At 34.4% G+C, this 25,810-nt stretch overlaps 6 protein-coding genes across 10 annotated transcripts; 4 read left to right on the top strand and 2 right to left on the bottom strand.

The window, feature by feature from the left end:
• The first annotated feature begins 95 nt into the window (after positions 1–95).
• On the top strand, positions 96–2,100 carry LOC140667566 (F-box only protein 44). Its single transcript, XM_072895641.1, has 4 exons — positions 96–920; positions 1,214–1,372; positions 1,468–1,682; positions 1,907–2,100. Exons 1-3 carry the CDS (start codon positions 363–365, stop codon positions 1,660–1,662), a joined length of 912 nt encoding a protein of 303 aa, XP_072751742.1. The 5' UTR covers positions 96–362; the 3' UTR covers positions 1,663–1,682; positions 1,907–2,100.
• Positions 1,854–6,077, bottom strand: In (inturned planar cell polarity protein). Its single transcript, XM_072895624.1, has 11 exons — positions 5,658–6,077; positions 5,266–5,578; positions 4,909–5,181; positions 4,711–4,779; positions 4,377–4,633; positions 4,204–4,293; positions 3,761–4,103; positions 3,305–3,642; positions 2,892–3,220; positions 2,546–2,712; positions 1,854–2,393 (listed from the first exon to the last, which is right to left on the bottom strand). Exons 1-11 carry the CDS (start codon positions 5,810–5,812, stop codon positions 1,923–1,925), a joined length of 2,805 nt encoding a protein of 934 aa, XP_072751725.1. The 5' UTR covers positions 5,813–6,077; the 3' UTR covers positions 1,854–1,922.
• A 359-nt stretch (positions 6,078–6,436) lies between these two features.
• On the bottom strand, positions 6,437–9,427 carry Fzy (cell division cycle 20 protein fzy). 2 transcript variants are annotated; one of them, XM_072895628.1, is made up of 8 exons: positions 9,239–9,426; positions 8,989–9,144; positions 8,728–8,864; positions 8,573–8,661; positions 8,191–8,482; positions 7,827–8,124; positions 7,221–7,537; positions 6,437–7,054 (listed from the first exon to the last, which is right to left on the bottom strand). In XM_072895628.1, exons 2-8 carry the CDS (start codon positions 9,099–9,101, stop codon positions 6,726–6,728), a joined length of 1,575 nt encoding a protein of 524 aa, XP_072751729.1. In that variant the 5' UTR covers positions 9,102–9,144; positions 9,239–9,426; the 3' UTR covers positions 6,437–6,725. The 2 variants fall into 2 exon arrangements, with proteins under 2 accessions (XP_072751729.1, XP_072751728.1); XM_072895627.1 differs by having other exon boundaries at positions 8,573–8,864; positions 9,239–9,427.
• Positions 9,428–9,869: 442 nt separating this feature from the next.
• On the top strand, positions 9,870–15,389 carry LOC140667557 (uncharacterized). Of its 2 annotated transcripts, none has more exons than XM_072895625.1 (13): positions 9,870–10,321; positions 10,395–10,730; positions 10,883–11,198; positions 11,298–11,570; positions 11,659–11,810; positions 11,909–12,066; positions 12,146–12,254; positions 12,337–12,491; positions 12,573–12,683; positions 12,810–12,923; positions 14,167–14,395; positions 14,557–14,672; positions 14,969–15,389. In XM_072895625.1, exons 1-13 carry the CDS (start codon positions 10,006–10,008, stop codon positions 15,080–15,082), a joined length of 2,499 nt encoding a protein of 832 aa, XP_072751726.1. In that variant the 5' UTR covers positions 9,870–10,005; the 3' UTR covers positions 15,083–15,389. The 2 variants fall into 2 exon arrangements, with proteins under 2 accessions (XP_072751726.1, XP_072751727.1); XM_072895626.1 differs by having other exon boundaries at positions 11,909–12,054; positions 14,969–15,388.
• Positions 15,390–15,784: 395 nt separating this feature from the next.
• Prp6 (pre-mRNA processing factor 6) lies at positions 15,785–19,798 on the top strand. The gene is made up of 9 exons (XM_072895623.1): positions 15,785–16,139; positions 16,251–16,310; positions 16,384–16,510; positions 16,712–17,262; positions 17,350–18,130; positions 18,220–18,435; positions 18,517–18,858; positions 18,944–19,287; positions 19,402–19,798. Exons 1-9 carry the CDS (start codon positions 15,970–15,972, stop codon positions 19,679–19,681), a joined length of 2,871 nt encoding a protein of 956 aa, XP_072751724.1. The 5' UTR covers positions 15,785–15,969; the 3' UTR covers positions 19,682–19,798.
• A 692-nt stretch (positions 19,799–20,490) lies between these two features.
• Drongo (Arf GTPase activating protein drongo) lies at positions 20,491–25,704 on the top strand. Of its 3 annotated transcripts, none has more exons than XM_072896552.1 (6): positions 20,491–20,829; positions 22,547–23,076; positions 23,759–23,935; positions 24,035–24,223; positions 24,560–24,687; positions 24,755–25,704. In XM_072896552.1, the coding sequence occupies exons 1-6, from the start codon at positions 20,666–20,668 to the stop codon at positions 24,806–24,808; spliced, it is 1,242 nt and encodes a 413-aa protein (XP_072752653.1). In that variant the 5' UTR covers positions 20,491–20,665; the 3' UTR covers positions 24,809–25,704. The 3 variants fall into 3 exon arrangements, with proteins under 3 accessions (XP_072752653.1, XP_072752654.1, XP_072752655.1); XM_072896553.1 differs by having other exon boundaries at positions 20,682–20,822; XM_072896554.1 differs by lacking the exon at positions 20,491–20,829 and adding an exon at positions 21,471–21,489.
• The last annotated feature ends 106 nt before the right edge of the window (positions 25,705–25,810 follow it).

Below are 25,810 nucleotides of genomic sequence, written 5' to 3' on the forward strand. Positions count from 1 at the left end.
TTAATTTACGTCAAACATATATAAACATTAGATTAGATTGTGTCGCCATGTTACATAGGAAATTGTCAATGTGTGCGGAAATCCCGTACATGCTCAAACTCACGATCCGACAACCGACAACTTATGTCATGCCGAGAATGTTGCGTCTTATGACACGCGGCAACTTACATCGCAATGTTTTTTTGTAATTAAACCGTAACAGGGGTAAAATCAGAGAATGTTACGTTTTTTTTTTTTTTTTTTTCCAAAAACGTCCCGGCTAACCTAATGTCAAAACAACGTCGGCGATATTGACGTTTACGCCGCAATGTCCAATGTGTCATAACGATTGAGTCACAACTGACGTTCGTTGACAGATAATCATGGGACAATCTCACGACACGACCGTAAACCTTACGCCTCGCGTGATTTTCGATGAAGCGAGTGACAATGGATTCATAATCTGCGACAAATATATACCGTCTGAATTACTGGCCGAAATCTTCTGTCGCACCAATTACAAGACCCTGTTGAATTGTCAATTGGTATGTAAACGTTGGAGAATAGTGATACAGAATTATGTCTGGCGTAAGAAGGCGGAGCTGGTGCTGGGCAAGCCGTTCCCACGTCACGAAGAGATACCTTGGCACGTATTCTACTTCATATGCAAGAGAAACCCGTTTGAAAGGAACCTGTTGAAGAATCATTCCGGCGAGCAAGACAAGAAATATTGGCAGATTCTTAGCAACGGGGGTGATTTTTGGACTGTCGAGAATCCACCTGCCGGCGTACCAGAATTACCGTTGACTGAACCGATATTTGAGGGAAAGCAGATCTGTTTTGTTACGTCTTATTACAGTTGTACCAAGAGACAATGTGTAGATCTGGTGGCCGAAGGACTGGATCCATATGTCTTGGACGTTTTGCAGCCACCTATAGAGGTATAGTATATTATTTCATTTAAAATTTTCTAAAAATTAAATTGGCGAAAAGCTGTAGAGAGCAAGGAAGTGAGTCAACTTAAAATTTTCTGTACAAGGGTGTCCCATTTTAAGTGTGCACCCAAAATAACTTTCTTATTTTTGATTTTCTCTTAAATAAAAAATGAGAAAGTTATTTGGGGTGCACACTTAAAATGGGATACCCTTGTATAAATTAAAAAAAATATATATATGTATATATATATATATATATATATATATATATATAGAAATCATAATGTCATATATTGTAGGTGAGCGAATGGTATAGCTGTCGATGGGATTGCCCAGCGGTATATGAATGTCAAGTTGAACTGTTAGGAGTTGAGAAAGAGGATAACACAGTGAAAATATTAGACAAGTTTCGATTTCGCGATACTATAGAGGGGGAGAAACAGAACCAATGGCTCTATGTAAGTATCTATAAAATAGTTTATATATAGTTTTACTCAGTAAATCAGTTTATCTTTCAATTTTGTTGTTTTTATATGTCTTCATGTGTGAATAGGTATCGCATGTATTTGAAAACTATGGACCTGGTTTGAGGAAGATCAGTTTCTTACACGGTGGAATGGATAAATTATTTTGGGCAGGACATTACGGTAGCAAAATGGCCGGGGCGTGTATCTGTGTAAAGATTCCTCCGATTATTACACATATTTATGATGATGAATCAGATACACCGCCGGTCTTAGATGAATAGAGACATCATTATAAAATAAAGTTATATTGTTCAAAACTATACATATATAATATACATGTTAATGTATATATAAAATTTTGTAAAAAAAAATTTTATATATTAATTAAAAAGATTTAATTTCTTCACAGAATTTATCTTTTGTCGAATTTTAAATTATTAAATATTAATATATTATATATAAGACAAAATAATTTTTCAATAAAATATAGATTTATTAGACTAAGACGTGTGTTTTTCATTTTAGATATATAACAAAAACATTACGAATGTAACTGGAAAGCTATTTCAATCAAATTTTGAGGAGCACAATCTTGATGGCACACATATAACTCCTTTGGATGAGGACTCATGTAGAGACGTCCAATTACCCAAAATGTTATGTTTTCCCATTCAAATAACACACCATGCTCTTTGACAGCAATTAAACTTCTATTGATAGCAGTTTTCTCTATATCTTGATTCAACATCTTCTTAAATCTCACTGTGTTATGTAACAATCTATGAATAACTTGTACACATTTGTTAAAGTTGACAAGAATTCTGTTGTCCTTTGATGTGTTTTGAATTGGTATCGATGACAATAGAATCCCTTCCACTGTGTCTAAGTGAACGTAGTGATATAAGTAATTTTTATCACCAGCAGTTAACTTTTTCGGTATCAAGTATTCTACCTGATTTAACAAATTCTCTCGTATGTTGGATATATCCATTGTAAGTACGTGACTATCATTCTGTAAGAAAGTCGACAGATATATCTGCATTTGTATGACTATTATATATATATTGTATACTACACATTTGTTCTTGATACTTCACTTTTTGTCGAAATTACTTGAAAATTATCGACCGTTATTACAGTTTTAGTTTTTAAAAAAATAGTTACCTTATATATGTCGATATCTGAATCACTGTCATCGGAATACCTCGATGCCGAATTGATCTTTTCTCTAGTTGCTCGTCTTCCAAGTATAGGCATTGCCTCGTCACTCATTTCACTAACTCCACCTGTTCCTTGACTGAGCGAATCTTCAGAAGTGTGTAAAGAGTACACTAAATATATAAAGAGACAAATATGTTCGTAAAATAATTTCGTATTATTAACATGTACACTATTTGTACATAATGTAAAAATTGGCAAAAGAAAAGAGAGAGAGAGAGAAAGTAAAATACTACATGCAATTTTTTTGGATTGATTTTTACACTTCTACATATATTGTATTGTAACTTACCAGAACCTGAGATCATAGGACTTTCTTCAGGACTACGTTTCTTCAAGATAGAAGGTACTTCTTGCGGCTTTTTATTATTAGTAGGATTGACATTTTGTTTAGGCAGTACAATTTGTGCGTCGGATGATTTTATCAAACCAAGTAGATTCTCTGTTATACTGGACGATGCTTTTGTCGTTGTATGTTCCTCGTAAGGTATTACTTCCGGTCTGGCATTAGATGTAATCCACTTTGAAGCCAAAAGTGTGACTCCTATTTTTTGTATATGCTTCAACGTCTCTTGAGCTTCTTCTACATAAAATACATCTGGGCCTATTACATCGTTATACCTAAAGAATATATAAAATGATAAAAACTTATATTAAATATCATATACAAAATATATATATCTAAAAATACTATAATAAATTCACTTTGCAGTACATCCTCCGGATTCTAACAGGACCGCCAATAAATCGTGTCCATATCCGACAACCAATAAAAACCATTTTCCATTAGGTATTAAAAATTGATCGCTATTGCTACTATCAATGTGTCCACGATTACAAGACGAAGGATAAATCTGCTTCCATAGAATGAGGCATTTCACTTGTTCCTGATTCACCAGATTCAACAGACCATTGTGTCTCAGAAATGAATGGACATCGATCAAGTCTTCGTGAGGTAAATGAGATCCCAAAAGATGGCATTTATGATAAATGCAACTTCCTAATATAGTGTATAATCTCTGACAATCCATAGGATCTTCATTCTGTCAAAATATGTACGTCTATTAAACTTCTAAATAATATAAATACTTTTTAATACAAGCATATTCTTTTAATTATTTAAATTATATATTCAATTTAAATATATATTACAAATATTACCCAGTCTCTGTAATCCATAGCTTCCATTTCACTTAACGCTGCGTCTATCTGAATCTGCGCATCTCTCGGTAGCTGTATAAAACTTGCAACCGAAAAAGCGCTTCTAAATTTATAATTTTCTATATTCTCTATACTGTTTTCCAATTTCGGTAAACTTTTTCTTACATCGGTATCATTGCAGAAATCTTTGATATTTATTAATCTATGTATAAATAGAGTAAAAAAGTGATCCAAGGAAGACTGATTTTCCACAGAAGTAAAGCACTTTGTCAATGATTGATAAGTAAATTCTAATGCTCTGACAATATCTTCCATAATCTTGATAGCTTCTTGAGAGGTACAACTAAAAAGCGATAAGATTTACATTAGGGATATTCAGATATATGATAATACTATATTTTTTCACATATAACAATAGATTGTGTCTTTCGAGCAAAACTTACTACTTATCGGGTAAAGATATTAATAGCAATTCATCATCCCGAGATGTGTATACAACGTGCGTTTCTTTTTCACCTATGCGGATAGTCGTACTAGAAAATATACAATGCATTTGTCATTTTTTAACTTGTAACTAAAGATATATATATATTTTAATGTACAGATATTTGTATACCTGACAGGTTGTAGGTTTACTATACTGGGTAGTAAATGATTAAGAGTGATAAAAGCTCCTCTTGCCGTACACAAGGGAGAATTTACGTTTTTACTTTCGGATCGCGGAAATGTGTACAATACACCTTGCAATTCTTGTCCTACTTCCGAAAGATCGGTAGTTTTTAAATATATTATGCCCAATGAATAATCCAACAATGATTCCATCACGGAATTACAATTTTCTTTATTTACTAGATATTGAGCTAATATTGATTGCTAAAAGATATAATTGATAGTTTTTATCATAAATATCTCTTTTTTACAACTGTTGCATTTATATAAAAACTAATTACTTTTGGCTCATTTATTCTTGATAGTTTGGTAGTAACATCAACACCAGCTCTTTGCAGTTCTAATATTACCTGCGAAAATAAAAAATTGTAGAATTTTTTTAAAAATCTGAGAGACGAAGAAAATACAAATTTACAAATGAATATTATGACATTGAATTATACAACAGATTGAACTCTTCTGTCATTTATTAATCTTACATTTGATGATGTGGTGATTTCAGACAATATCTGATCTAAATTTTGAAAAGTAACATTGTTTGAATTAATTCTCCATAACCAATCCCCAATTTTGATATTTTTATTCTTCATAGCTTCACCATCGGGTATAAATCCTGCCACCATAACTCTTACTTTATCTGAAAATGCTTTTGGTATGATACCAAAGTATGCTTCGCATAAAGTTGCTCTTCTTCCTAACTTATGTCTTCTTTCAGGATCAATCCATATTGTAACTTTGCGAATTTCTCCTGCCTTATATGTTTCAAAATTATTTATATTTTAAAAGTTTTTTTTTCAATATAGTTTTCTTATTACATCCAGTGCCTCAATCATTACCTGAAAATCTTGAAATGTAACTTCCTTGCTTCCGCTGCCATCTCCTTTCTCCTGTTCGACTGTGTTGCTTGCCACAGTACTATTGTTGATTCTCTTATTTCGTGTACTCCATCGCTTACTTTCCTTACGTCTGATTAGACGAAACAGTTTACCAGCCCTCGTGCTACGACGACGTGTCAATTCAGGTTGAGGACTGTCATCATTCTTATCGTCCGAAGTATCATGGTCAGACTCGAACAGACTCTTTTCTATGGATTCTATGTAAAATACTTCTCCATTGGGTCCAATCTCTGATTCCCATTCAACCGTAGAGCTGTAATTGTATATCCCAAGTGTCATGGAAGAATATATCTTATAGAATCTATTAGAAAAATGTGTCAAGCTTGTTTTACCTGTCGGTATCAGAGTAATAAGATCCTGTGCTGGAACCGCTGTCGCTTGCCCACCAATCGTGATCATCTTCGTTGCAAATATCCGTAGAGTACGACTGATTAGAATGTTTGCATTTGGATTTTAATGAAACGTTCTTGTTTTCTATTTCGCTCATGTTTTTTATTAAAAATTATTTCAACAAATCCAAACATTCAAAAGCCTCGAGTTCTGAATATTAAATAGTAATGTACAATATCATATTTTTTTGTAATGATATATCTTCTACATTATAGCACATTTAATGTAATAATTGTTATTAATTCACTTGCACTTATTCATTGAAACCAACAATAAGACAGATAAGCAGGCTCAGGCTCAAAGCTTACTACTTGTTACTACCTGAATGTACCTGTATAGTAGCATAATATACCTGAATGCAGCTCGTGTATTAGTGTAAGAGAGAAAGAAAGATAAAAAGAGGGGGATTCCACACACCTTTCACTTCAATGTGTGAGGAGATGTATATGTGGATTCAAATAGTAAAACATATACAATTTAAATAAATTTATAAGGAATTGTATTAAAAATTCTTTGTTCAAGATTATAATAAGATAATTCAATAAAAAAATTTACTACAAAATAACATAAGAAAATTAGCTTTCACCTAGAATATACAAAAAGAATTCATTTATTTTTATATTTATAATTATCATGCTAGAGATTATACCTCGCGTAAAATCTAAATGTCTGTATTATACAATTTAGAAATTCAATATATTAACAAAAGTTTTTTTTTGTATTTTATTTAATAATAATATCCACACACATATTTATGCCTAATTTCTTACCTAATCGTACACGTAGCCAAATTTAAACTGATATTTCCTGATATCAAGTGTTAATATTAATCTATGTGTCTGTATAAAAGATCAATCGATTGATATACGTCAATGTTTTTCTATCCGACAAAGTTTGACAACGTCAATATATTTTTGTTTATATTACATACTCCAATCATACATATACAATTAATTATCGAAAATTAATACTGAAGACTAATCGTGTACTTCGCGATACGTTAGGTAGTTTTATCGAATCGATTGCTTAAGTCTGGACGCGACTGATTTTATGTCACTAGGTTCTTTCTTTTTCTGTGGATCCATTTGGAAACATTTCCATAATCTCAGTGTTTCATCAGCACCGGCACTAAGTACCGTGGTTCCGTCCGGAGACATGGCCAAGTGTAAAACGCGACTGGTATGCCCTATAAGGTCTGTGACTTTTGTCATCGACGGATATTTCCATATTGTCAATTGATTTTGTGCATATCCATGCCCTGAGACAATCTCTTTGTAATTTGTGGACCATAATAGAGCACAAACCTGAGATTTTGTGTCTACACTACTTAAACAAGCACCTGAAAATAAAAAATGAAATGAATTATATGTTTATTATATCGTTACTCTATTTATTATCTTGTTTTACATATATTATTTTCCTTTTAGATATTTAGTATATTTGTTGGATTTATTATATTTTAATTTACTATAATCCACAAAATGTATGCTTTTTCTATAGCTTGCCTGTGTTGACATTCCAAAATCTAATAGTTCGGTCAGCGGTGCCGCCACCGCTTGCGAGTACGTTGCTCTGCCAGGGGCACCAAGCAAGTGCCTTTACAGCAGCCTGATGCTGATTAAACGAATGAATAGGTTGATGATGATTTCGCCCGGCGAGAGAGGTCGACGGCCAGATTTGCAACATGTTGTCATTACCACCACTGGCCAAATATTGTCCGTCGGGTGACCATTTTAAGCCGCATACTTCCTGAGCATGTGCGTTTATAGTCGAGATCAAATGATCCCGTTGTCTGACATCGTGATGCACTATTTTACCTAATCTTTTTAAAACAATAAAATAATTTTAATTACATTATTAAAATAAGATCAGATCTAGCTTCACAATTTCAATTTTAATTTATTTACACTACTTTAATGATATTGAATGAATATAATTGTTTATATTGATAAACAATATAATTGGATGATTTTACAGAATCATTGTTGATATTTACAAAAATTGATTAATTACTTTCAGAAATCGATTAATTATTTTCAAAAAACAAGTTTCAAGACAATAGCCATGCAAAATTGGTAATCTTATGTATACATTCTGTCTATTGTCATTACCTAGAGCCACTTGTCAATATGTGAGAGTTCCAAGCAAGAGAACCGACTCTCGATGTGTGTCCGTTCATAACGCGCATTCTTCTCATTTGACTACAATCCCATAATTCTGTATTTCCTTCCGTGGTACCCACTGCTAGACATGGACCTTCCTGAATCCACGCGACGGAACATACATAGTCGTTCGCATCCAATTCGAATAATTGTTCTATGGTTCCTGTCCCAGCATTCCATAAGTATACATTAGCACCCAATCCCACAGCCAAGATATTAGAATTTGACCAGTCCACCAAATTTAAATCTATAAGACATCAAATTTTTATTTATCTTTTGTATCATATAGGAAATGCTAAATCAAACTACTCACAATAATCATCAATGATTTCTGGCGCATCTAATATCCTGTCAGCAGCTTGCGGAATATATCTTGTGGAAGCTCTAACACTAGCTGGTGTTTTAGTTTGACTATACAAAACTTTGAGAGGATTTTGATATCCCTCTGGTGGTTCGGGTGCTTTGATCTGATACGATAAGACTCTTATATTATTTATGTCACCACCATGAAGATTCTCTCCCATGAGACGCTGCATCTCTCGCTTTGAAGGACTCGTATTGTTTGCTTTATCTCCGTTCTGTTCTGCATTCTGTTGCTGAAGAATCTAAAATATGAAAAAAGAGAAGAAATATAAACAAAATATTACAATATATTCAGATATTTTAAAATTTAATTATTAAATACTTTCTTGTACCTTATAATGACTCAATTCAAAATTGGTTGTAGATCTCGAAGGAATAAATCTATCACCACCATTGGGTGTTTTAGCTGGGGTGACACGACCTGTTTTATTATTAAAATGATTTGAAACTCTTAATCTATCTTTGTTGCGTATTGATATTGTCTTACTTGGAGATTTCTTTGTGCCTTTAGAGGGAGTTTTTTTGGTCTTGCCTTCGTTCCTTTTTGTTGGAGTTTTTCCTGATGCACTACTCGTGAAAGAACTACTTACAGCTCTCTTTGATGAATTCAAACTAATATCAATACTGAAACATATACAACATATATACATGTAAATAATAATAAAATAAATAATTTTGTTATCGAATTCGATAAATTTGCTCGATAATCGGTTAATATAAACCGCGTAATCAACAAAGTCATATTTACCTTAAATTCGACGTTTCCATGCATTTCTTCTGCCATCGAGGTGTTGGGCCCTTGATAGCTTCGTCCATACGAGTCAGATTATTAAGTTCCTTCATAAATCTTAGATGTGACATTATTTAAATGTAAGCAGAATCTCGAGGGTGCGATGCCGTGTCTCTGGAAAGAGTTGGCGTCAAAATAGAGCGAAGGTCACAAAAAGATGCCACAGTATATATATACATATTGAAAAAAATACACTGAAAAGAATTACCTCGAATATCGTTTCATACACGTGCTCTTCCACCAATGCTTCAAGTACGCCTCAATCAACGTCAAAGTCGTAATTCGAATATTCGGCGATTCCGAGGGAAACACGTTCGCAGAATCCCAAATGTGATTTAAATGGACGGAGAGATTTAAAAAGACCGTTAGCTTTTAAACGCCGCCGGTTTCCTGCCTTTTCTTCTTCCACCAGATGCCGCCACTCACTTCCGCGTGACTTAAATACTTTATGGTGAATTTGTCGCAATCCCCTAAAGCCCTTTAAGCCCGTATCAGACTACGCATTAAAAATTGAGATTAAAGATTGAAGATTTAAATTTGACCAATCAAGACAAAGTAATTTTAGTTCCTTTTGTTCTTATTGGTCAAACTCTAATTTGGAATCTTCAATCTTCAATTGCAATACATAGTCTGATACGGGCTTTAATCCATATGAAATTAACCAGTTACAATTGACTTTAGAGAAGAACAATGAATATGATTGGTTCATTTCTTACGACTTAAGGCTTAATACTACAGCTATTGTAGACCCGGCCTTAATCTTCAATCTTCAATTGCAATGCAAAGTCTGATATGGGCTTAATGTCTTTGCGATGTGCGGCTTGCGATTTTGATGAAAATTCGCCAACTTGTATACGCAGTGAGGCTAGGTTGGAATTGATTTCGATCAATTATCAATTATTCATGATTCGTTTGATACGCGATGAAATTAGTCCTCCCGTTTCTACGATAGTGTTTGCGTAATTACTCGTCGAAATGACAGATTTATTTGACATCGCCAACCTTATTACAGCCGTCGGTGTCGACGGCGTTAAGATCAAGTCAGAGCCTGGAATACCCGAGAAGTCGTCCAACGAGATTCTGACGGAGCTCTTCAGCACTTTCGATGCACCAGACGACGGTGTCGGGTCGGCCGAGAACAGCGATCAGCAAGTACCGAATGGCAACGTCAAGTCTGCCAAGTTGGATAAGCTTCAAGCGAAAAAGAAAAAGAAGAAACACAAGCATAAGGAGAAGAAGCACAAGAAGAGATCGAAGCACGACTCCTCGGACAGTAACAGTGATGTAGAAGGTAATAATAATAATAATAATAATATATAATTCAGCATTAAACATTTTTGTAATTGTGTATCTATTTGAATCAGGCCTCAAGAAGAAGAAGAAACATAAGAAGAAATCCAAACGAAGACGCGAATCTACTGAAAGTAAATCATCAGACTCGGGTCAGACTAAAGTCAAACTGACAAAATTGGACGATGACAATCTTGGAACTATAAGAGACAGTGAATCAAAGTTATTTGACATATTGTCAGAAAAAGATAGCATGAACGTTGTGATAGAACTTGAGGACCAGCTGTGTATAAATAAAGATTTAGATATTATTGACAAAATTGTGGATGGTACAACTAGTCCACTATTACCACCTATATCGAAAAAGTTGGACGATGAATGTGATGAGCCAATTATACCTAAAGTCCTTGGTTTGTACTCGTTACTTTTCTAATAATGTCGATTGTCGATAGTATTGTCTATAAAAATTGATTTTTAAAGTAATATATTATTAATTAAAGTAAGAATATATAAAGGAAAGTAAGAACATATAATATAATTATATATTTTTTTTAATAAGTAGAAAAGCCAAAGCAGTCTTCTCAAGGAAAAATATTAATAAAGGATCTCAAGAATAGTACTGTTTATAATGAAACAGTTAAAGAGATAGAAGATAAACAAAAAGCAAAAGCTGCAAGAATGGAAGATGGTGAGCTGTCAGATAGTAGTAGCGACGACAACAGGACACCTACTTTAAGTCCTACTCCACCTCAAGGCAGGTCACCGTCGTTCAGTCCAAGTAGAGTAAGGATAAAAAACAAAATGTTTAGTCCATCAAGAAGATCAATCTCTTCAAAAACTGATCTTAGATTAGTTTTGAGAGAGAAGGAGAAAAAACGGTTAGAAAATTAAATTTATTATATTTATTTTTTAATTTTAATAAAAAAATATCTTTTTTAAGCAATAGTTATATAAGCAAAAACTATCTCAAATTACAGAAGCGTAAAAGACAGAGACAGTAAAAGAAGTAGGAGTTGTCATTCTCAAGACAGAAAAAGATCGAGATCACGAACGCGACAGGATTCACGTCGCAGTAGGAGCGGTGGAAGAGAAAAACAGAGAGGTAGAAGCAGAGAAAGACGTGACAGTGATAAAAGTTATGAAAGACGAGACTCAGGGAAAAGCAGAGAGAGACGCAGACATAGAAGTCGCAGTGAAAACAGAAGTAGAGACAAACATACGCGAGGCCGAAGTAGAAGCAGAGAAAGAAAGTTAGAATTGCATTAAATTACTTGAGTAATGGAGCATATATTATTTGTTTTTCAACTTTAAATTTATATGACATTTAATTTTTATTAGGGAACGGATAGAGATTGATAAAAAGAAGTTGTTAGAAATTGCTAGGAGGAATGCTATAAACATGATTAAACAAGGAACCCTTCCATTGGCCCAACAAGATAAAGCTATCGCTGCTATACAATCTGGTGGGAAAACAGTGGATGAACTTACAGGTAAATTTTTTTTTATTTAAATTGAAATTTTATTATAATACTAATTTTTTAACTATTACGTGTCAATTGTATGTGTAATTATTTTACATATTTTACAGATTTTTGTAAATCATTATCAAAATCTGAAGCATTAGGAGAACTATCTAGTATCTCTTCTGAAGGTGAAGAAAGTGAATCTGAAAAGGGTTTTCATCATCCTTTTCTTTTAAAAGAAAGACCTAGCTCTATTATAATGAATATTAGAGTTAGTATAAATGTAACATGTCTTTTATTATTGATTATTTCATTTCACAAATATGTACCAACGATACCAAAGACTTCATTTCTCTGTTCAGGATGCAAAACAATTACCAACAAAAACGTTCCAAGAAAAAACAGCTGAGACTTCGAATCAGTTACGACTGCAATTTCCTGTTTCTAGTGGACAACATCATAGAAGAAGTGGTAAAGATATTTTTAAGATACAACTTTTAAGTTTGTCAAGTATTCAGAGATGTATCTATGTGATATAAATAATTGTTTTCAGAAAACGAATGGGTGCCTGTTACACCAAAGAAACCAGAACCAAAAAAAGTACCAGCTTCTACGACAAACGAGCCACCAGCAATAATGCCACCACCTCCTGTGTCGGAACAACATCCTCTGCAACCTTTGCAACCTGTTTTCCCCTCAATAAAAAAAGTAAAATAAAAGAACATATAGTATAAAATATACAATTAAATTAGAATGAGATAGTTTTATGAACAACTTTAATGATTATAGAATGTGGATATTGGTTCCATAGTGTCTGAAAGATTAGCAGCTATGAGAAAATTGACAGAAAATCCAAATGATGTAGGCGCTTTAAATGCAATGCATCGTGCGCAAAACGAGGTAAAAGAAACGATATAGAAACAATATAGAAATAGCATTCATAAAATAGCATAATTTTTATACATATATGCGTGCGTGCATGTGTAATACTATAATATGTAATACTATCTATTTATGATATTCTAGATGAGAACTTGGGCTGAAAGTAAACAGATACCAGGTCAGTTTACTGGTAGTACAGGAGTTAAAGTACTCACACCTGCTGAACTGTCCTCAGGTTATCAAGCTTGGGCCCGTAAGGTAAAATTATTATTATGTGTTTTATCTTATTTCACGAAAAACCTGTTCCTAGAACCCTAATGCCAGAATCTGTCCTGATGCATTTTCAAGTCAAGTATATATTATTGTTACAGTCTGCAAAATTTTTTTTCATATATTTACAACAATAATATTTAATTAAACATGTAATTTTAAGATGTATTATTATAATTGAAATTATCATTAGAAAAACAATATTTTATATTATATGATATGTAAATGCATCTTAAATCCATTAAGATTCCTCTTTCTATCTAAACAATGTGAAACAGGTCTAACATATATTACAGCAATAATAATGTAAATCAAGAATAAGTTAAGATTTCTGTGTGTGTTAGGAGTTTTGGCCTGGCATTGTTTAGTAATACATCATTAACACACTGATATTGCCTGTAACAAGTTTTCAGGCACAGTCTTTGTTAGGATCAATACAGAATTAATGTTGATTTTAATGGAGACTGTGTTGTAGGCACAGACTATTTCTTGTGTAGAAGTGGATTCTGTGCCTGCATGGACACAGGAGCATTATTATATCAATGCAAATTACAAAGTCTACAGGATTGCAATTTTAGATCAGAATTATGTTATTATAAGTTTATCTCATTTTTTAGGAGCAGGAATATGAGTAATAAAAAAATTTATACTTTAAAAACGTATTAATCTAAAAAATATATATAAAACTGATAATAATATAATATTAAACAATCAAATTTTTGATATATAATACAAGTATTGGGATAATGAGCTCTTGTGAGATTACTGCTAATTATCATCAGCTTCCTATATATAGGATTTCATCAGAAGCCGATATATTGCCTCTTAATCATAAAGCTGGGATATTTAGCATTAGTCTGCATCCACCTGAGGGTTTGTTACAGGCACATAGCTACATCAGAAAAGAAACAACTTCAGCAGCCTGATGCAGAGATTGTACGTTTGGTAAGTATTCCTATGCAAGTTGTATAATACAGATTATTGTATTTCCAACATTGTACATATGACATTGTACAGATGACAAATTTTAAATCACTAAAAAAAGATAAGATGGAATATATCCTCAACAAGTTTATTTGAAATGTTATATCTAACATGTACACGTTCCTTGTAGCAGTTATGTTGAATGTATTTCAAAGAACCATAATTTTTACAAAATTATATTTTTATATTATATATTTATGCAATGACCTGACAGGTATGTTATGTTTTATTCCAATAAACTATTTAGGATCAATTAGTATCGGCACAGCCTGTGTCAGGTGGGATGGGTATGGCATTGCTGCGGAAGATGGGTTGGCGACCGGGTGAGGGTCTAGGAAAAAACAAAGAAGGGGCCTTGGAACCATTGCAACTAGAAGTTAAATTGGACAAGCGAGGATTGGTCTCCGAGCAAGATATCGGACAGAAAATTGGCAAAGCTGTAAAGCCTGTAGTGCCAGCTGTTAAGACATTGGAAGGTATATATGTATATCTTAAAGTGTCTCTGATGACATTTTGTAATATATCTTATACTTTAGAAAAAGAGAGAATGTATATATTTGTATTTATAAAATACAAAGTACTTATAGCAAAAATGTATTTTAAATTAAATCTAATTATTGCAACAATGTTATTCTAGGCAAACATCCAGTGTCACTTTTGGGTGAATATTGTTCAAAGAAGAAACTTGGAGCGCCAGTTTACGAGTTATGCTTTGAATGTGGACCAGATCACAGAAAGAATTTTCTCTTCAAAGTGAGTAGGGTTATTACAAATTGTTACAATGTTTTTATATTTTATAGGAATATATATATATATATATATATATATATATATATATATATATATATGTGTGTGTGTGTGTGTGTGTGTGTGTGTGTGTGTGTGTGTGTGTGTGTGTGTGTGTGTGTGTGTGTGTGTGTGTGTGTGTGTGTGTGTGTGTGTGTGTGTGTGTGTGTGTGTGTGTGTGTGTGCGTGTGTGTGTGTGTGTGTGTGTGTGTGTGTGTGTATGTATGTATGTGTGTGTGTATGATATATTTAATATATTACAGGTAAAAGTAAATGGCATCGAATATAAACCAAGTGTTGCAAGCCCTAATAAAAAACAAGCAAAAGCAGAAGCAGCACAGATATGTCTGCAGAGTTTAGGTTTATTACCTTCTTAATATCATGCATTATAATTATGCAAAAATTGTAAATTAATATCTCATCGTTAATAATATACATAATTTCTTCATTTTTCGTCAAGAAAATAACTTATAATATTCTAAAAAATAATTTTACATATTGATAATCACTAAGAGTAAGCAAAAAATAATACTACTTATTTTTTACTATCAATTATTAAGCTTATTAGTTTAACATTCATGTTCACATTTTAGCAATAAAGTATAAGTATTAAGTACACATATATACATATATATGCACAAGTTATACAAATTTTCTAATTACATTGGCAAAATTACAAATACAGTGCAAAACAAAATATGTTATGAATTGTCATATTGAAATATTTATTACATTAATATTTTAGTAATTATATTAGGATACTCTTGCATGTGATTCTATCTAAAGTTTTAGAATTTAGTAAATCAAATGTCACTATTACGTTCGATATGTTTCTATAACATATATATTATTTTAAAATATCAAACTGTATGTTGTAAATAATATAAAAATAGAATTAAAAAAAATTATATAAATTATTTTCTACATACTATTCCAAAATAATATGTATATATTCTTTTCGCTGTGAAGGGAATTATAGTGATACTGTAAATATTGTAAAAATAAGTACAAAATATATATGTGATCGAGGCGTAAAGGCCATTGACGTGAAAAAGATTTTAGTCTTGATGCTATAAGTAAATCGACCAATCACAGTCGAGCATTCTCTCAACGTAATAAGAATGTTTGATTGTGATTGGTCGGTTTGTTTATGGGCTTACTATCTTTGTTACTCATTAAAAGTTGAACAAAGATAGAACGACGCTGTTAGCGCTAATAGCGTCTCCCCGAACGTGCCTTATATCTCACGACTTTTTCATGTGAAATGGCCTTAATAGCGTCTGCTAGCACTTGCTACCACGCATGCGTGAGATTTGTTCGTAAACAAGCGTACGTCAACATGGCAGTTCCCTCGGTTTCGTTAAATACCCGAAATAAAAAGCACTTTTTGGGTGTACCCGCACCCTTGGGATATGTTGCTGGTGTCGGCAGAGGGTAAGTTTTTTCATGTATAATATAGAATTGTCAAAATGTGTATAATTGTCAAGTGAACAAGAATATTAATCAAGATCCAAACATATCGTTAACCTCTCTGTCTCTCCGCAGAGCTACAGGATTTACAACACGGTCTGATATCGGTCCCGCACGAGATGCTAATGATGTTTCGTAAGTAGTAAAATACATTCCTTATTAAAAGACAACTCGACAAATGTGACATTATCATTTATTCTGAATGCAGAGACGATAGGCACGCTCCACCCACGAAACGTACAAAGAAAAAGGAAGAAGAGGAAGAAGATGAAGAAGACTTAAATGATTCGAATTACGATGAATTTTCAGGATATGGAGGTTCCTTATTTAGTAAGGTGAGTAAAATCATTTTTTTTTTTTTTTTTTTTTGTAAATATGCATATAACGCTCTCCCCTCAGAATTTATTCTACGCATTAAAATACATCAATTTTTAAAATTACGAAAAAATTGGAAGGGAGAGCGTCATGCTGCATATTTATTAAATAATTTTTTTTTGAGTGAGATATGTTAGAGATAATAATTTTCCAATAATCAGGATCCTTACGATAAAGATGACGAAGAAGCAGATGCAATTTATGAAGCTATTGATAAACGTATGGATGAGAAACGTAAGGAATATAGAGAAAAACGCCTTAGGGAAGAACTGGAACGTTATCGTCAAGAACGTCCAAAAATTCAGCAACAATTCTCAGACTTAAAGAGAGAATTGGTTAATGTATCTGAAGATGAATGGAGAAACGTTCCTGAAGTGGGAGATGCTAGAAATCGCAAACAACGTAATCCAAGAGCAGAAAAATTCACTCCATTGCCAGATTCTGTCTTAGCAAGGAATTTAGGTGGCGAAACGTCCACCAGTATTGATCCATCTAGCGGTCTGGCCTCCATGATGCCAGGTGTGGCGACACCAGGTATGCTAACTCCCACAGGGGATCTTGATCTCAGGAAGATTGGACAAGCCAGAAATACATTGATGAATGTCAAGCTGAATCAAGTTTCTGATTCTGTGGAGGGTCAAACTGTGGTTGATCCAAAAGGATATCTGACAGACTTGCAGAGCATGATACCTACTTATGGTGGTGACATAAAGTAAGTGTATTGATTATTATATATTTATTTTAAAGACTAAATAAAAATGTATAATATTCTTATCACAATTTTCTCTTATTTTGATAGTGACATAAAAAAGGCCAGATTATTGTTGAAATCCGTCAGAGAGACCAATCCTAATCATCCTCCTGCATGGATCGCATCCGCGCGTTTAGAAGAGGTTACAGGGAAGGTTCAAGCAGCGAGAAATTTGATAATGAAAGGCTGCGAAGTAAATCCCACATCTGAGGATCTATGGTTGGAAGCTGCGAGACTGCAACCACCAGACACGGCGAAAGCGGTAATAGCACAATCGGTCCGACATATTCCGACGTCTGTCAGAATCTGGATAAAGGCAGCAGATTTGGAGATGGAGGTAAAAGCGAAAAGAAGAGTGTATCGAAAGGCCCTGGAGCATATCCCGAATTCAGTGCGATTGTGGAAAGCGGCCGTTGAATTGGAGGAACCCGAAGACGCACGTATCTTGCTCAGTCGTGCGGTTGAATGTTGTCCGACTAGTGTGGATTTATGGCTCGCTCTCGCTAGATTAGAGACCTACGATAATGCGAGAAAAGTCTTGAACAAGGCCCGAGAGAATATCCCAACAGATAGACAGATTTGGACTACCGCCGCGAAATTGGAAGAGGCAAACGGCAATAAGCATATGGTAGAGAAGATCATCGATCGTGCTATATCTTCGTTGAGCGCGAATGGGGTAGAGATCAACAGGGAACACTGGTTTAAGGAAGCCATGGAAGCTGAAAAGGCGGGAGCGGTACATTGTTGTCAGGTCATTGTCAAGGCTATTATCAGTTTTGGAGTAGAAGAAGAGGATAGAAAGCATACTTGGATGGAAGATGCGGAAACTGTAAGGCTCTGTTTATTGTTTATCTAGTGAAAATGATATGCGTGAAAATTAATATTGAAAAATCTATATATGTATATATTTTGTTACAGTGTGCTCAACAAGGGGCATTGGAATGTGCAAGAGCTGTTTACGCGTACGCGCTAACGACATTTCCTAGTAAGAAATCAATTTGGCTGCGCGCGGCTTATTTCGAAAAGACATACGGTACGCGAGAATCTTTGGAAGCTTTGTTACAAAGAGCAGTCGCTCATTGTCCCAAGAGTGAAGTGCTCTGGTTGATGGGCGCTAAATCCAAGTGGTTGGCTGTGAGTAGATTTACATGTAAAATTTTACTTTGAGATTTCTCTTTATTAATTTTCGTTGTTCAATCTTTTTTTTCATTTTAGGGCGATGTCCCGGCAGCCAGAGGTATCTTATCTCTCGCGTTTCAAGCTAATCCAAATTCCGAAGAGATTTGGCTGGCAGCAGTGAAACTCGAGTCTGAAAATTCAGAATACGAGAGAGCGCGACGTTTATTGGCCAAAGCTAGAGCATCCGCTCCGACGCCGAGAGTGATGATGAAAAGCGCTAAACTGGAATGGGCTCTTAATAATTTGGATGCAGCGTTACGTTTATTGAAAGAAGCTCTTGAAGCTTTCGATGATTTTCCTAAATTATGGCTAATGAAAGGTCAAATCGAGGAACAGCAGGGTTATTTAGACAAAGCGATAGAGACGTATAATCAAGCGGTAAGCAAATACATAAATACCTTTTTTTGTATTGACTTAATTAAGGTACACAAATGTGTAGAACAAAGTATCATCTTTTATACAGATCAAGAGATGTCCAAATTCGATACCTCTATGGTGTCTGCTGGCGCAATTGGAACACAGGAAGAACCAAGTGACCAAAGCACGTTCGGTTTTGGAGAAAGCTCGACTCAAGAATCCTAAGAATGCAGAATTATGGTTAGAGGCTATACGGAATGAATTAAAAAGTGGCGGCGCACGCGACATGGCGAATACGTTAATGGCTAAAGCATTACAAGAATGTCCTACATCGGGTCTCCTTTGGGCGGAGGCAATTTTCATGGAACCACGACCTCAACGAAAAACTAAGAGTGTAGATGCTCTTAAAAAATGCGAACACGATCCACACGTTCTTCTGGCAGTATCAAAGTGAGTTGACGTTTTATTTGGAATATAGAAATAAGTTTATATTAAGAATTACTTATATAGTATATAAATAAAAAAAAAGAAGTTATGAAAATTGTACAAATTTCTCTGTTACAGATTATTTTGGTGCGAACATAAGATTTCAAAGTGCAGAGATTGGTTCAATCGAACAGTGAAGATAGACCCGGATTTAGGAGACGCATGGGCGTATTTCTACAAATTTGAATTATTAAATGGTACCGATGAACAACAAGAAGATGTGAAGAAAAGGTGTATTGCTGCAGAACCTCATCATGGTGAAAATTGGTGTAAGGTTTCCAAAAATATAGTAAACTGGTGTCTGAGTATAGATCAAATCCTAATATTGGTTGCAAAAGAGTTACCCATTCCTATATAAATTAAAAATTGTTTTTGACATAAATTAAAATTAAAAATTGCAAAGTATTCATTAATGTAGTACTGAGATAATGATAGTGGATAAGTTTGTAAATAAAACTGATTTGATTAATTTTAATATTTGTGTGTTTGTTTTCACAGATGTTATTAAATATAAAAAATATATATAATAAATTAAATATATATATATATATATATATAAAATGTCATACAAGATATTTATATAAATATTATAAAACGTTATATATAATGTTTAGTAATATAATCAAATATATGTCATGATTATATATTGTATAATATATATTTGCAATGTTTTTATCAATATATGTAGAATTTTATTAATTTATTATTATATATATATATATATATGTGTGTGTGTTTGACAGGTGAACAAACAGAAAGATTAGAAACGTGATGTATCATATAGTCATAAATTATATGATTGGATAGAGAATGCACACTCTTGTGCCTATGCTGATGTACATACAACAGCTGACATCCAATAGGAGAGTTTGTTTTCTAGAGACAAAAGTGTCACTAGTTAAAATATAAATTTTCGAATGGAATATTACCATGAACGGGATTACCATTCGATAACGCACAATGCTAATTGGCCAGTAAACACTATATACACGTGATTTAAATGTCAAAATTGTCGATAATGTCATTATTCTGCAATTACCTCCGCGCCCACTTAGCCGTTAGTCTTGAATATTACCTTATCAATGGTTAAAGATAGGGGAAAAAGAAAGAGAAAAATAAGAACCACGACACGGCACGGCGCCACCGCAGTCGGTCCGTCCAGTTCCGTCTTCCGTCGCTTCTGCAGGCGCGGCGCGATCTGCTAGTTTGATTATCACGATCCCCCTCCTGACGCTTGGGTGTCCGCGTTCCGTGTCCGTGCGTGCGAGACCGAAGCAACGCCGAAGTAGGGCCCTCGTCCCGAGTAATCGGCATTCCCGCCGATCGCGCGCGCGACCCCGCGATGGCGTCCGCGAAGAGAAAGCAAGACGAGAGGAACCTGAAGACGCTACGCGAATTCGTCTCGCAGCCGGGCAACAAGCAATGCTTCGACTGCAACCAGCGCGGCCCAACTTACGTCAACATGACGATCGGCTCGTTCGTCTGCACTTCTTGCTCTGGTATGCTGTAAGTAACTCTCTGCCAGTTCTCGCTTCGAGGTCATCCTTTTGGAGGACGTTTCCCTCTGGGCCCTGGTGTCCGAGTCCGAAGCTAGGCGTACTCTCTCTCCTCTTTGTCGAGCTCGCACTCGGAATCCGGGACATTGTGTCGCGTATATGATTTATATCCACCATCCTCTCGCGTCATCGAGCGCGTGTGACATTGAGCTGACAAATGTCAACGAAATGTCTCGAAGGAAAGAGGGAAGTAGCGTCGCAATTGTTCGTACCACCAGGTCTTTAAACTTTCATTTGATTTTCCTCGAAAAAAGAAACGGAACGGGAACGACTACACACAATGGCTAAGCCTTACGGGACTGACAATGAGTAGGACAGCGAATGGTCGAATCACGAAATTGTTGATCGGTATATCAGAGGGCCAGTTTGCGTCAGTCTATAGCGTTCGTTCCGCGTTCTAAATCGTAATCCTGGTCACTGTGATGTAGGGGCTATAAATAGAAAGAGAGAGAGAGAGAGAAAGAGAGAAAATGTGCTGACTGTCAAACGTGATCGACGATATATATATATATATATATATTCCTTGGAGAATCTCTATATAGGTCGTATATAATATCCATATACGAAAATCGCGACGCGGAATCGCTTCAGGCAACATACACGTGTAGATGTAAGCATCTTTACATCTCGTTATATATTGTTGCGACGCGGAGAAGAATAGAAAGAGAGAGAGAGAGGCAGAAAGACGAGAATGCTCTCGCTCCAGTGAGTCATTGCGCTAAAGGTCCCCGTATCCACCAGCCAGGAAGTTGCCGCTATCAGTAGCCATTGACGTTTTCTCTTTGTGCGTAATTCTAAGTTTATCAAATGGTCAAAATGTTACACATACATGGCACATACCGTGCACGAATCGTACGAGAAAGCAGAAAAACACACAAAATGCATTCTCCCTCTTTCTATATATATATATATATATATATATATATATAATTTTTTTTTTTTTAATTTTTATCTAAAAGAAATTGTAAGATCGTTCACGCGTGATACGAATGCGGCTATCGATTCGCGCTCTTAATCAGCGCGTGTCACACGAGGTGGTCGCACGCGCGCGCGCACGTGCAAATTTTTAAATCTCGTTACTGCATTAGCTATATGTACGCACCGTATTAGAGACACGCGAGCCGTTATTACTTGTCACGGAATATTTTAATGATTTGGAAAGTTAAGAGAATTGTAGAGTGAATATGATAGGGAATTGCGGGCTGAACAACGTTAGAATTAATTGCATGACGCAATTGTAATTATTGTGAGCATGCGCTCATTGATTTTTTATACGTTTCTTTTACTCTCTCCCTCTCTCTTTCTTTCTCGTGTCACATATTTTCTAATAAATTCAGATGATTTAAATAATAAGAAAAAAAAAATTATATGTAATATTACATCAGATACATGAAGCTCTTTAAAAATCTTTTTATGATTATTGAGACATCATTGTAAGATTATATATTATAGTATAAAAATATTTTTTCATGGGAAAAATATTGCCAAGAGTTTAATTGAAAAATTATAGGTGCTTATAATTAGATGAAATCATTTATTGTTGTGTGCAGTAATGATTACGTTTACATATTTACATGCTTATTTATCTAACAATAAGATTCACATTCATAAATATCAACAGCGAGGATTCTTCAATTTCTGCAAGTTCTCATTTGTATTATTTTCAGACGAGGGTTGACTCCACCGCACAGAGTAAAATCCATTTCTATGGCAACATTCACTCAGGAGGAAATAGATTTTATAAAGGAGCACGGTAACGATTATTGCCGAAAAGTGTGGCTAGGCCTGATGAACATGAATCCGCCGCAAAACTTGGACACCAAGGACGAGCAAAAGATGAAGGACCTAATGAGCGCCAAATACGAGCTCAAGAGATATTACCTCGATCCGTCGATCGCGAATCAGAATAACACGGCGCAACAAAAGTCATCTTCGAGCAATAGTGGTAGCGGGATCCCGAGAGTTCCGAATTCGGGAACGCAGCCCGCCCCAGTCAGGCAGAAATCAATCGATAACGCGGAGCCGAAAAACAATTTGAACAATTCTAATTTCTCAACGGATTTTGTCGCCGATTTCAGCAAGGTTCCTTCCGATCCTTTTTGTCCCACGACAGCCACCTTCGGACAGCAACCGATCGCGCCGCAGCCGACGTTCTTCGCAAACTTTGATAATAATCCGATCTTCAATAATTCGAATAGTGAGTATAGAAAAAAGGCATTATTTTTTTTCCACGTTGGAATCAAATATACAAGGGGTGAACAAAATAATGTGAACACTTGAAAAATACACTATACTTTTTTATTAATAAGGTGTTGGGCCACCATTTGCCTTTAATACAGCTTGAATTCTTCTTGGAATACAAGTTCTGAATAGTTTCCAGTGGAATGTTGTCCCATTCTTCAATCAAAACATCTGCTAATTCCTTCAGAGATGTTGGAGAAGGAAATCTGTTCTCACTGTTTCTCATTCTCTTCTCTAAAACTGCCCATAGTGGTTCGATGATATTTAAGTCGGGTGACTGTGCTGGCCAGGGAAGATGCTGAAGTTCATTTTGATGTTCCTCAAACCAAAACTTAACTTTTCGGGCTGTGTGTATGGGCGCATTATCATCTTTTGAAAAATGGCATTATTATTTGGATCATAGTACAAAGTTCATCATCTAGAATTCCTAAATATTCGTTGGCAATAATACAACCTTTTAAGGTAATGATAAGACCAGCCGAGTACCATGCCATTTTTCAAGATGTGACCCAACACCTTATTAATAAACAAGTATAGTGTATTTTTCAAGTGTTCACATAATTTTGTTCACCCCCTGTAAGTCAATTGATTAATCTGGGCTTAACGCTTGTCTTATAATGAACAATTTTATTATTGAGGTGTGGAAGCGTCCGCGATGTTTAATCAGGTCGGTTCCACGATGAACGGGGCGCACGCGCCACCTTCCGAGGATCGTTATGCGGCACTCAAAGACTTAGACTCGCTGATGAAGCAAACGCAATTGAAAGAGGAGACGGTAGGAATGCAATCTACATGGAATGCAAATAACACAAATGGTGAATATTACCTTACAACGAAATAAAACGTCAATCAATTATCGTCAATTTGTATGTATACAATCGGCTACAAAGAATACAAAAATTAATTAATTGCAGCATCTAACGCTACGTGGAGTATAGGAGTAGGTAATCATCACCATGTCATCTCAAATCCATTCGCGAGTGGAGAATTATGGCGACCATCTGCGAACGTAATCAATAATAATAATAATACTCAATCCGTCGATAATTCTCTATGTAATTCTGCGAATCCGTTTAAACCGACTCAGTTTCCTGTAAATAATGGTAAGTAGTTTATTTTAATATGTAACAAAACACGCATTTTTCTACGTTAAAATTCCGTAAAAAACAACTGCTACATGATTTTGATGTAGCGAGTTTATTAAAATGTAAATAATTTATTTAATATACATTTCGTAAAATTTTCCATAATTTTTTTTATATTTAACTTGTAAAACATACCTTAATGACTTTCAGCTTAAAAGAAAAAAAAAGTGTCGAGAATCAAACGGAGTTAGAGACAAGAAATACCGTGTGTTACAAAGTTATATCCCTGTCATTACAAAGTAATTTTAGTTTTTCAAACTACTTTTGATGTAATAAACTTGAAATAAATTTCAGATTCACAGTGGATAGGCATTGGTACACCTAATAACGGGGACGTACTCCAATTGAGTCAACTTATGACGCCGTTAGCAAATAAAGTGTGGCAACCGACAGTTCCAGCCTATCATGCAAATCCATTTATGGTAAATTGAATTTTTAATAAAAAGTTAAGAAATTTTCATTCGATATATTTGCATCAATCGGTTTCAGGTGGGCACGGGAGTAAGCAACATGACAAGGAATTCAAACAATCCCTTCTTATGATTATGTACGCTAATAAGCTTATAAGCTTTTAACGGAGTTACGAACAAACTAAATGTAAAACTAAAATACATTTTAGATTAGGCAAATTGTTTTATATGCAGCCGTGTCCAAAAGTATTAAGCATCCTTAATTTTTTCTTATTATGTAAATACTGAAAAATACGGGAAAAAAATTTTTTAAACTATCATGTTAAAGCTGAAATTTTAAGCTTCAAGATACTTTTTTTTTAAACTTTTACTGCGATGATTTTTCGTCGAGTATCAACTTTTCTGAAAAGTACAGGTTTAGCTTCAAAGTTATGTAATCCGGCTAAAAAAAAAAAAATGGTAGGAAAATTTAAAGAAAGTATTTTGTAGATAAAATATTGTAGTTTGTGGAACTTGGTTTAAATTTTTCGAAATTTTTATCGGAATTTGTATTTTTTAAAAAAGTTGTCGATACTCTGTGAAGGATCATCCTAAGAACGTTTTAGAACATTTTAAAAATTGAAATTTCAGCTTTAACGTGCTATTGGTGGTTTTTAATTTTTTTTATTTTTCCAGTATTTACATAAGAAATAAGAAAAAAATTAAGAATTCTAATATTTTTCAATATGGCTGTGTGTGTATACATACACACACACACACACACACACACACACACACACACACACACATATATATATATATATATATATACACACATTATATATATATATATATATATATATATATATATATATAGTGTGTGTGTGTGTGTGTATGTATGTATGTATGTATGTATGTACCTTATTGGCAGTTAGTGCCATTAACTTCTATTCGCAGGAGCACCAATCTCATCTCTATATAAATAAAATAATACTTTTATTTATGAATATAATATACACGTTAATAAAGAGATTAATATTTGTTACTAAATGCGTAAATATTACTTATTTAGCAGTATTTTTTTACTCCAATTTCCTAACGAGAAATTTTGAACTAAATTAGACGAATTTTTTTCTTTTTGGGCATTACTTCTAAA

Source organism: Anoplolepis gracilipes, chromosome 7, assembly GCF_047496725.1.
Source record: "Anoplolepis gracilipes chromosome 7, ASM4749672v1, whole genome shotgun sequence".
NCBI classification, from domain to species: domain Eukaryota; kingdom Metazoa; phylum Arthropoda; class Insecta; order Hymenoptera; family Formicidae; genus Anoplolepis; species Anoplolepis gracilipes.

Excerpts from the sequence above, each read along its gene's own strand:
- LOC140667566 (XM_072895641.1), top strand. The coding sequence starts at position 363 with ATGGGACAATCTCACGACACGACCGTAAACCTTACGCCTCGCGTGATT. Across the intron at positions 921-1,213 it reads TTTTGCAGCCACCTATAGAG|GTGAGCGAATGGTATAGCTG; the intron begins GTATAGTATATT and ends CATATATTGTAG. Across the intron at positions 1,373-1,467 it reads AACAGAACCAATGGCTCTAT|GTATCGCATGTATTTGAAAA; the intron begins GTAAGTATCTAT and ends ATGTGTGAATAG.
- In (XM_072895624.1), bottom strand. The coding sequence starts at position 5,812 with ATGAGCGAAATAGAAAACAAGAACGTTTCATTAAAATCCAAATGCAAA. Across the intron at positions 4,634-4,710 it reads CAAGAATAAATGAGCCAAAA|CAATCAATATTAGCTCAATA; the intron begins GTAATTAGTTTT and ends TATATCTTTTAG. Across the intron at positions 2,394-2,545 it reads CAGATATCGACATATATAAG|AATGATAGTCACGTACTTAC; the intron begins GTAACTATTTTT and ends ACTTTCTTACAG.
- Fzy (XM_072895627.1), bottom strand. The coding sequence starts at position 9,101 with ATGTCACATCTAAGATTTATGAAGGAACTTAATAATCTGACTCGTATG. Across the intron at positions 8,865-8,988 it reads ATGGAAACGTCGAATTTAAG|TATTGATATTAGTTTGAATT; the intron begins GTAAATATGACT and ends TATATGTTTCAG. Across the intron at positions 7,538-7,826 it reads ATATTGACAAGTGGCTCTAG|ATTAGGTAAAATAGTGCATC; the intron begins GTAATGACAATA and ends TGTTTTAAAAAG.
- LOC140667557 (XM_072895625.1), top strand. The coding sequence starts at position 10,006 with ATGACAGATTTATTTGACATCGCCAACCTTATTACAGCCGTCGGTGTC. Across the intron at positions 10,731-10,882 it reads AATTATACCTAAAGTCCTTG|AAAAGCCAAAGCAGTCTTCT; the intron begins GTTTGTACTCGT and ends TTTAATAAGTAG. Across the intron at positions 11,571-11,658 it reads AGTAGAAGCAGAGAAAGAAA|GGAACGGATAGAGATTGATA; the intron begins GTTAGAATTGCA and ends AATTTTTATTAG.
- Prp6 (XM_072895623.1), top strand. The coding sequence starts at position 15,970 with ATGGCCTTAATAGCGTCTGCTAGCACTTGCTACCACGCATGCGTGAGA. Across the intron at positions 16,511-16,711 it reads GAGGTTCCTTATTTAGTAAG|GATCCTTACGATAAAGATGA; the intron begins GTGAGTAAAATC and ends TCCAATAATCAG. Across the intron at positions 17,263-17,349 it reads ACTTATGGTGGTGACATAAA|TGACATAAAAAAGGCCAGAT; the intron begins GTAAGTGTATTG and ends TTATTTTGATAG.
- Drongo (XM_072896552.1), top strand. The coding sequence starts at position 20,666 with ATGGCGTCCGCGAAGAGAAAGCAAGACGAGAGGAACCTGAAGACGCTA. Across the intron at positions 20,830-22,546 it reads ACTTCTTGCTCTGGTATGCT|ACGAGGGTTGACTCCACCGC; the intron begins GTAAGTAACTCT and ends TATTATTTTCAG. Across the intron at positions 24,224-24,559 it reads TCAGTTTCCTGTAAATAATG|ATTCACAGTGGATAGGCATT; the intron begins GTAAGTAGTTTA and ends AATAAATTTCAG.